This window comes from Argopecten irradians, chromosome 16 (genome assembly GCF_041381155.1).
Source record: "Argopecten irradians isolate NY chromosome 16, Ai_NY, whole genome shotgun sequence".
Classification (NCBI taxonomy): domain Eukaryota; kingdom Metazoa; phylum Mollusca; class Bivalvia; order Pectinida; family Pectinidae; genus Argopecten; species Argopecten irradians.
The window spans coordinates 538,256-548,651 of NC_091149.1; the positions used below are offsets into that span (position 1 = coordinate 538,256).

The 10,396-nt window shown below is 34.6% G+C and overlaps 1 protein-coding gene across 1 annotated transcript; it reads right to left on the reverse strand.

Moving 5' to 3' along the window:
• Positions 1-4,992: 4,992 nt before the first annotated feature.
• On the reverse strand, positions 4,993-10,319 carry LOC138310798 (uncharacterized). Its single transcript, XM_069252122.1, has 3 exons — positions 10,097-10,319; positions 7,272-9,440; positions 4,993-7,082 (listed from the first exon to the last, which is right to left on the reverse strand). The coding sequence occupies exons 1-3, from the start codon at positions 10,317-10,319 to the stop codon at positions 4,993-4,995; spliced, it is 4,482 nt and encodes a 1,493-aa protein (XP_069108223.1).
• Between the last annotated feature and the right edge of the window lie 77 nt (positions 10,320-10,396).

Sequence of the window (10,396 nt, forward strand, 5' to 3'; positions counted from 1 at the left end):
CATTTTATTTTATTTGAGTGTCACATATCAAAATCACATAAAAACAACCGAGTTTTCATCAGAGTACTAGTACATATGAAAATATTATGATAATGATATCCACACAAACTGACTTATGAGACACTAATTTGAAGTAAAAAAGGGAAAAAACACACACATACACAATTATGTCACACCGAAACGGGTAAAAGAAGTAAAACTGAAAATGAATTGACCGATCGCCATGTGTAATATAAACACGTCTCGTGCTCGCAAACGCACGTGTTTCTTTTCAATGTCGGAGCATACATCGTAGCACACACAATACAAAATGCAAAGTCATGTGCGACTTGACTGACAGCTGGCGATCTGTCAATTATATGAAGTTAAAACAATATTTTATAAGGTACATGGAATATTTACCTAGCATGTTTTGTATGGGCGGACTGTAAGTTATGATTATCATCAAGTTCAAAGAAATGAGGATTAAAATTAAAAACATAATTATAAAGATCGCTTCTAAAATATCAGTTATTAGTTAACAGTTGCCTTTTGGTATCAGAATATATGTTGTGGTAACGAGACTTATTTGGTGCGTGACGTAATCGACCGCAGCTCATCACTATCAATATTTGCATACAGCGCCCGACACGCCTACCTGTGATTTTCAAAACCTGTTTCATAACCATTATTGGTCAACTTACACTCATATACATATCATGATATACACACTACTTGTATGTCGCATTCGGATGCATTATGCAAGAAAAAGACAAAACCCAGACAAAATATCATTACTGTTTATTTATTTATTCATTTATCTTAAGGTGTTTTAACTACTTGTTCGACGAAATTCGTCGTTCTAAGTAAGATAATAAGAATTAATCATGAGGATGATTAAAATATACATGTATATATATAATTAGGTTTACGAAATTGTTATGTTCCCTTGGAAATATAGGATGAGTAGCAACGTTTAATATTAAATAATTTCAATTTTTACATGTTATGCGATTACCATTCTTTGTATAATTCTCATTAGTAAAATGTGATACTTTGCTCATTTACGTCCTCGTGCAGATACGGATCAAGATACGCCGGAGGAGACGCCATCGTGGATCGTTATTTTCAGCGTTCAAAATTAACGCCTGTCCATCTGCCCTTGACCGCCAATTTTATAGTCAGGTAGACAATTTTTATAATGTAGCTGGTCCTTTGATAGGCAACTTTTGGTCCAGATAGAAGGTATAAACAAGAGGCCCAGAGGGCCTGTATCGCTCACCTGGTAATTTTACCACTGATCTACTGGTAAATAAAGCTTTCTTGTGGGCAAGAAAAGAAGGTTCTGAATTGTGTTAACTTGATTTCGGACGTCATATTGCTTCAGCATGCATCAGTAATTTAGTGCAAAGATCATTCAGGCATTCAATTAGAATATAATCTTGTTGAATATAAAACTGGAATTTACTAAATAGTATTGCGTTGGTGCAACTTAACTGTTCACTACATATTTAAATTAAATTCTTAGAAGACTCATAGACACTTATGCTGGATGTGTGATCGTGATGTCAAAATGTTAGGTTTTTTTATCAATAAAAAATATTTGAAATTCATTTGTGAGGTTTGATTGTATAATCCTCACTTTAAGTAAATAAATGGCGAATTGGTTATATAAGCATACCATTACACAAATAATATTAAAAACATAACTTGGTATTACACGGATTTAACTCAATAAATCCAAACTGGCCATCATTATACATGTACAGATTTTGAAAGGAACATCAGACTTTAAGGAAAGAAAATATGACATGTATATGGATGGTTGAAATAGTAAACATTCATTAAAGGTACATTACCATATCATAGAAACCTAAAATTATGGTAGATATATATGACCTGTAAGCTGGTTTTAAACCACTGTGTCTGGTATGCATACTTTAGTTAGCCATTTATAAATGTATGTATATATCTTGTATATGGATAATATGTATTGTCAACTACAATAAAATAATGAAATCATAAAAAACACTAGCAAATCATTTCATGTCAGAAATAATATTTATTCTATAAAGTTCAAAACAAGATATAATACAAACATTTGTTCACTTTTTATCATTTAATTTAGGAATACAACTAGAAAATTACTTGCATCAATTAGGCATCATTTAGTGTATATAACAAATACAACTGAATTTGTGGCAATTTGTGAGAAAAAACGGTAAAATTAAAACATAGGAATTTTGGTAGCTTAATTTTGTTATCCAAGGAAAAACATAATTTGATATTTAAGGTTGAAAACAACATATTAATAAGATGGCAGATCTGTTATATCACAAGCAGTAACATGAATTACACACACAGATGTATAAATAACAGTGATTGACACATAGCCTTTTTTTAGATTTCATGTAGCTTAAGGTTCAGTGATTAATAAGGAACTTGGCAAGTTTCATTTATTTGAAGAAATGAAGTTTACAAGTATTTTCATACCGTGCCAGGGACTTCGTTTTCTTTAATACTTACCATCAGAATAACTTATAACCAAGTTTCTTAATCTTTCACTTTCTATTAGTCAATCTGCTATTATAATATGTTCATATACTGCCACTAAAATATATGGGTCAAAAAAGTAATATCAACGGTTGTATTCCAGATAGATTTTTACAAATATATATCTGTAGGATACAAATTGGTTGAAGTAAACAATTGCAATACCCACTGAAATATAGATACAATTAAACTTATGTAAATAATGCCACATTTACTTTTTCAGTTATATTTGTTTATAATGTGGAATTCAAAATCAATCAAAGAATTAAAGAGAAGGTACACAAGCTATCAATTGGAAATTTCAGAAGACAAGCCCCAACAATTTAGAATATCAAACATACTGATGAAAAAGACCAATTAGTATCAATTATCCTTAAGTACACAACCATAGACTTTGTTTAACAGTAGAAATATTTTATCAATGCTGTCATCCTCAATGTATCAGGGAAACATAACAATGATGACAATAGTAAAACATGAACACAGCATTTAAATGACATGCAATTACAACTTCCTATCAACTATATTATTTTCTGTTTTAACTACAATGTATATCTTTCAGCAGTATACATGCAAAAATTACAATTGCAGAAATCCAAGAGTACATAGGATTTGTTTGGAAAAAGTGTTTATAATATCATTTTGCTAAGAGTAATTACAGGAGAATATATTGCCTTAGATGATATAATTACAAAAATGTAAATCAAATGTGCATCTGAATCAGGGAACAGAAAGTATGCATAAAATACAAAAGGTTGATCTTCATTGTACAGCATAAAAAAAACAATCATTTGACACACTTCAGTAGATATACTATAATATTGTAAATGTAATGAAGTATTTAAAGTTTGATCATTTTGGGCTCAAATATGATTAAGGTAAGATTATATATACATGTACTCTATTTATTTGGACTACACAAAAGACAGTATTTTTCAAATACTTCTATCAGTCAGTGTTATTAAATCATAAACATTTTTAAGATATGAGGATGCTGTGTAAGATATTATCAGTAACCACAGTTGATACAGGAGGCCAAGTTTTTGATACAGTTGCTTGATAACACTTTGTTACTGTTGAGTGCTCAGAGTGTCCAGCACAATTAATGGCTTTGAATGTCCGATACAGATGTTGAATCACACTTTGATACCGTCGAGTTCTCAGAGTGTCCAGCACAATTAATGGCTTTGAATGTCCGATACAGTTGTTGAATCACACTTTGATACCGTCGAGTTCTCAGAGTGTCCAGCACAATTAATGGCTTTGAGTGTCTGACGCAGTTGTTTGATCAAACTTTGTTACTGTCGAGTTCTCAGAGTGTCCAGCACAAGTAATGGCTTTGAGTGTCTGACGCAGTTGTTTGATCAAACTTTGTTACTGTCGAGTTCTCAGAGTGTCCAGCACAATTAATGGCTTTGAGTGTCTGACGCAGTTGTTTGATCAAACTGTGTTACTGTCGAGTTCTCAGAGTGTCCAGCACAAGTAATGGCTTTGAGTGTCTGACGCAGTTGTTTGATCAAACTTTGTTACTGTCGAGTTCTCAGAGTGTCCAGCACAATTAATGGCTTTGAGTGTCTGACGCAGTTGTTTGATCAAACTGTGTTACTGTCGAGTTCTCAGAGTGTCCAGCACAATAAATGGCTTTGAGTGTCTTATGCAGTTGTTTGATCACACTTTGTTACTGTTGAGTTCTGAGAGTGTCCAGCACAATTGATGGCTTTGAGTGTCTGATGCAGTAGTTGGACCACACTTTGGTGCTGTTGGTCAATTTTGCATTTGATGGAATTCCTGTATATTACAGTTGTAGCATCCATATTTTGCAAATGGTTCATTTGGAGTTCGATGAAACGTGGATAAAATTACACAGCATTTTATAACATGTCAATCATATTTATTCTGCAATAAGCTCATGGTTGATATGAAACCTAAGACTATGATACTTCCAAAGAGTATACAGTACAGTCAAAATAGTACACCTTTGTACAATAAAAAAAGACTTGTCACTCTGGGCTTATTTTGGAATAACAACCCCCCCCCCCTCCCGCTCTAACCCCAAACCCCTGGAGGCCCGGATTTGTCAAGCATTACCTCCATTTCTTCCCTTAATATGCTCCGGTACACAATTATATTACAACTCAAACAGCCCCATAAACCAGTTTATGATCTGTCCAGCAACATTCAACAACACTTGTAGTACAATTTTCCATGTTGGTAAAGATAAGATCAAGTGTAGAGCCATAATCTGTTGTCACAGAATTCACCATTTGTTTGCACTCAAACTTATTCATCATCCATTTAAGAAATGTGTCATCTGATTTTATATCAACATTAAAATCACCAACAATCAGAAAATTGTCATGAGCTTTTATTTGCGATGCAATGTGCGTCTCGATATCTTTTTTGAGCTGAGAATAACTACACCGTGGTGATTTATACACAACTGCAATTTGTACCAAAGTATCATGTTTTTTTTACATTTGTCACCATACATTCAAAGTCAAATGAAGTAAAGGTGTAAATATCTGACACATCAAGATTGTTTCCAAAATACATTGCTAAGCCATGATGTGCACAACCATGAGTAAGCTGTTGGTCATTCCTTTTAATATGAAACCCGTCAAGTATCAAGCTCTCGTCAGATATGTTCGGTTTAAGTTTGGTTTCTGCGAAAGCTAAAACATCAGCGCCTATGATATTGTAATCACCTTTGATATCTTTGTGATGTAACATAAGTGATCTCACATTCAGAAAGGCAACTTTCAATTTTTGGGGTGAAAGCGTGTAGGGTGGAATGTAACACAAATTCAATGTTGCCTGTGAACGTAGCCTCTGCATTTCCTCCGTTACTGAATAATCTACTGATATCTTTTCTTCATTCAAATTCAGTATAAACAAATCTGACAAATTTCTAACTCGACTTAACGCTACATAGTGCATATGGGGCTGTTTTCTAACTGAAGTCATATCTACGACAACCTTTTTCAAAGTACATCCTTGGGACTTGTGTATGGTTTTTGCAGCGGCTGGTCTAATAGGAAATTGGATGCGGATGAAGGATTTACGATTATACATGAAATTACGCTGAGTATCAAATATGGGAGTCCATGTGTTATCAATATTTGGTGAGCGTAAATGGTTATATGTCCTTCTTGTTTCTAACCCTGTGGAATTATCTTCAAATTGGACCCAAATTATGCTGGGACGGTCAGTGTTCTCTTGTTTGTATTCAATTTTTCGTACATGACAACATGCACCATTTACTAGTCCATCTTGAATGTTCAGATTAGCCGTGATTTCATATGGCATTCCAACAGCTATTGGGACAACATTCATAAGTCCAGCAGTATTGGTTGTACTGACATTTTGGAGTGCTTGTATTAGGCGGTCTTTGACATTTGCTGGGATATCACCGACGACAGTATCAAGAGATGGTACAGTTACTTTTGTACTTGAAGCAAGGTCGAATACTTCTTTGTTGAAATCATCAACTTGTTTGTTTGTTGTGAATAGATGTGGTGCATCTCTTGGATAATGTGCATCACTGGAATTAATAATTCTTGATTTCAGAGTTGCGATATCTTCTTTTGACAGTGTGCTATTTTCCAGCGAACGCAATCTATTAAGGAGTTCAGCAAAATCTTTGTCATCTTTTTGACGCATGATCTCACTTAATTCATGCATTGTAAACAAAGATGTCCAAAGGTTGGTTGCAAGAGGACCCATGTGCTCTTCCAAGTCTGCAAAAATCCATTTGTCCATCACAGGTTTTAACTGATATAAATCGCCTATGAGCACTACACTGACTCCGCCAAATAATTGACTCTGATTCCCCTTGATTTTTTGCAGACACTCATTTATTAGTGACAGCATCTTATTTCCCACCATAGACACTTCATCAATAATAACAACAGACAGATCTCTGTATTTGACTCTGAGGGTGTTTAGTGTGTCAGAATCTACATGGTAGTTTTGGTAACCACGATTGGGTAGGATTTTGAAGGCAGCATGTATGGTAGTGCCATTGATATTGTGAGCAGCTTTTCCTGTAGGAGCACATAGAAGAACTTTACAGTTGTCAGGGTTTTCACCTTCTACTGAACAAAGACACCTTTTTAATGCCTGATATAATGCCTTGATAACGACAGATTTTCCTACTCCAGCACCACCTGTTAGGAAAGCATATAAAGGTTCATCTCTTGTTTTAACCCAGTGTAGAACATGTAAGAAAAATTCTTTTTGCTTCAAGTTAAGGTGTCTCACAAGTTGAAGATATTCCTCATTTGGTAAGAGAGTTGGTGAATGTTCTACATGTGCAGCTGTTTGTGATATACCCAGGTCAACACCTATATCATATTCTTGATGAGCAGCAGTTTCTGGCTTGTAGTATATAAATTGTTTACTTTGATGCGAACCTTCCTGTTCATCTTCCTGTTCGGTATGCTGAGTTAATGGAGCTATCTTGTCAAATTCATCATTGAGATCATCATGTGCTCTTTGTAAGGCACTATCAATTTCATCTGTATGATGTTCATATTCAGCACACTTGTTATCTACAACATGTTTGACATACAGATAATGATCCTCATATGTTTGAAATTGCCCTAGCAAATCTGTTGTTTCATTTCGCCATGGAAAAAATAACAAGAGTTTCTCTCTGTAATGATTTTCGCTATCAGTTTTTATACTGTACCTAACATAGCGAATAACTTTACGATATTTTCTTCGGCGGATAATTATACCGTTTGGTAAAGTTATTTCAGTCCAGTTATCTACATTGTCTGGATCATCCTCATCTTCAGAATCAGATTTACTAAGATCGTCATCATTAATTTCTTCAGGTGAGGACATTTTCTTTGGATAACTTATATCAAGTTCAGCAACATAATCAGCAAGACACATTTTTTGTAATTGCTTTGGACGCTTTGCATATCTTTTCACAATGTTGTCACTTTCTATGTCAGTAGAATCTTGAGGAAGTTTTTCCAACACATCTTTTTGCTTAAGAAGAAACGTTCGGTTTTGAGGCTCGGATGTGTTGATAAACACAACATCTCTTGATGACTTTGTCAGAGGAAGTTGCAAAGTTAGGTAGGCTGCTTCTTGTGCACTGACTTCTACACTGTTAAGGAATTTGTTTCCAATATGACGAACTTGTCTCTTTATATCCATATTGCCTCGTCGTGCCTCTTTACATGCTTCATCAAGAAGTAAGCTCATTCCCCTTTGAGATTTACTAATGTAAGCTACAATGTATACTGCACATGCATATGGGTCAAGCACAAATTGAAGATCATGATTTGCATTCCATGCCTCTAACAATGAAGTCATGTATGGATTAATTCGCACTTCACACGGATGTCTTTTCAAAAACACTTTTGGAGATTTAAGAGATGACCTTATGCACAAAATGTATTCTTCCTCTGTTATACCAGCTACATCAGTAAGGAAATCCTCAAATGTTAAATGTTCTGTTCCTGTTAATTTTGTAATTTTCTCTTGAATTTCAGAATATTTCTTTTTCAACATTGCATTATCTTCATCTAAAGGTTCTAAAATCATTGTCCTTGACATTGGGGGTAGTGGAAACCCAAATCTGCAAACAGCTTTTCCTTTTTTTCTACAAGTTTTTGAGTGTTTATGGGTCTGTATGTCTACAAGTGATTTCAAGTTATCAGGCACATTTGAATGGCATGATGTATAGTGTTCAACATATTCAGCTATTTTGTCATTTGAATCTTCCTTGTATTTTGGAGCATCCTTTATCCACATAAGCATGTGTATATGAGGTGAACCTCTGTGTTGAAATTCAACACGATAAAAGAAGTCTGTCAATGTTCCAATAGGAGCATGGTCTGATTTCAAAACTGTATTGATAAATTGTTGAACACGGTGGTCAAAATATCTAGTGCAAGTAATTGGATCTTTTTGTACCAGAGTAGTTTTGTTGATCCATGTCATATTGCTAATCTGCTGATCTGTGTATGATATGTTATCATTTAACTCCCCGAGAATTCTCAAGAGGTCATGCCATCTTGTATCACCTGCAAACAGTGATCCAAACCATGTTGGTAGTCCAAGTTGGCGAATCATTGCAAAAACATCTTTCTTTCTCTTTTCTAAGTAGGGCGGGGAGTTTCTAAGAGTTCTGAATATGTAGAAACCTTCATCAAGGTTTACCAACTTGTCCATGCGTGTCTGATTAAGGGCTTCAGCAGCAGTAACATTTTTGTCTTTACTTTTGCATCTTCTCAGTGCCAAATAAACTTTGTCTGATATCTGTTTCATCTGTATCTTTTTCATTTTGAAGAAGAGATTTGGTACAGAATTAGCTGCTCGTCTATCAATATTTCGGAGTTCCCATTTTACAACATCACTGTAATTAACTTTTATTTGTCTTTGGGTATTCAGTATCCGACGTTTGCCACAAAATATGGAAGGAAAAGACAACTCTTCTGCATCTTTGTCAGAGTATAAACTCAAAGGACGCTGTCCTTCACCAGGAGCAAATGTGTATATTGAGTCATTCTGTGGACATACAGGGTCTATCAATGTATCAGCATTTCCTATCACCCTGTCTTCATCTGCTATTTCACTGAAAGTGTCAGAGTCCTGACCTTCATCATCAGACTGCTCTTCATTTTGGTTTGAGGAAGATGCTATGAATGTGTTAATGATTTCTTTGGCACTTTGATCTATCTTTGTAAACCATTCCTCATCTATTTCAACACCCGATTCTTTATAAAGTTCACCATTCTTAAAAAGCCAATGTAAAGCAGTCAACACATGCATTGGTCGAATATTTTCAGTAAACTCACACTTTTTATAAGACAGTTTTCTTTTAATTCTCACCGGAATGGTAGTTTGTTCGAACTGTCTTGGCAACGCTTTAATGGTTGGTTGTATATCAACTGGAACATTTACAACATTTCCATGAATACTTAATTGACCACCTCGGGGAAGTTCCCGCATTTGCATGAAAGGGATTCTCAGTGCAACTAACCTTTCTTCAAGCTGATGCAAATTAAGTTCTGCTGGTTTATCAGGAAATGACATTTGATTTGCAAGTGATAATGTTGGAATTTTCCCAGTTTTTAATGATGAAGAACAAGTTCTACAAATCCATTCCTTGTCATCCTTTGATCTGTAGTTAGTAATACATTTTATGAAAAGAGAACTATGGTCAACATTTCTATTTACTTCTGTTACAGAGTGTTTAAACCATGTTTGGTGACAACTTGTACAGACATACACTGGACCTTCTGCTATTGTTTTGTGAAATTTTTTGATGACATCATTCAAATATAATCCTCGTTTACACTACAACTCTTTCAGCTTGAATACGGGGTCGTTTCTCTGCAACCTTTTTGTGGTTTTGGCAGCCTTCTTTCTTTATTTTTGTTGAATTTTTTCCTTGAAATCTGTTTTATGATTCGTTCTTTTTCTTGGTAATATTTAGACAGACGAGCCCGCCTTTTACTAATAAGTTCTTTACTCTTTCCTGATTTCGATAACATTCATGAGTTCTAACTTTCTGTTTATTTCGCTTCTTTATATTTATAATTACATTTTCTCTTGCAGCTTGATTTTCTTTCTTTTGTTCTTTCAGATGTTCTGTATTCATCATCTGTTCTTGCTCTCTGTTTACTTTTCTTTTCTTTTGTTCTTTCAGATGTTCTGTATTCATCATCTGTTCTTGCTCTCTGTTTACTTTTCTTTTCTTTTGTTCTTTCAGATGTTCTGTATTCATCATCTGTTCTTGCTCTCTGTTTACTTTTCTTCTCTCTCATTCTTTCAGATGCTCTGTATTCATCATGTAATCTCGCTTTCTGTTTAACTCTAACTTCTTTTTGTCTTTCATATGCTC

Coding starts and splice junctions, on each gene's coding strand:
- LOC138310798 (XM_069252122.1), bottom strand. CDS start 10,319: ATGAGAGAGAAGAAAAGTAAACAGAGAGCAAGAACAGATGATGAATAC. Junction 9,441..10,096: donor ATCAAGCTGCAAGAGAAAAT/GTAATTATAAAT, acceptor TAAATGTTCCAG/TTGATATACAACCAACCATT. Junction 7,083..7,271: donor TGAAATAACTTTACCAAACG/GTATAATTATCC, acceptor AACATGTTGTAG/ATAACAAGTGTGCTGAATAT.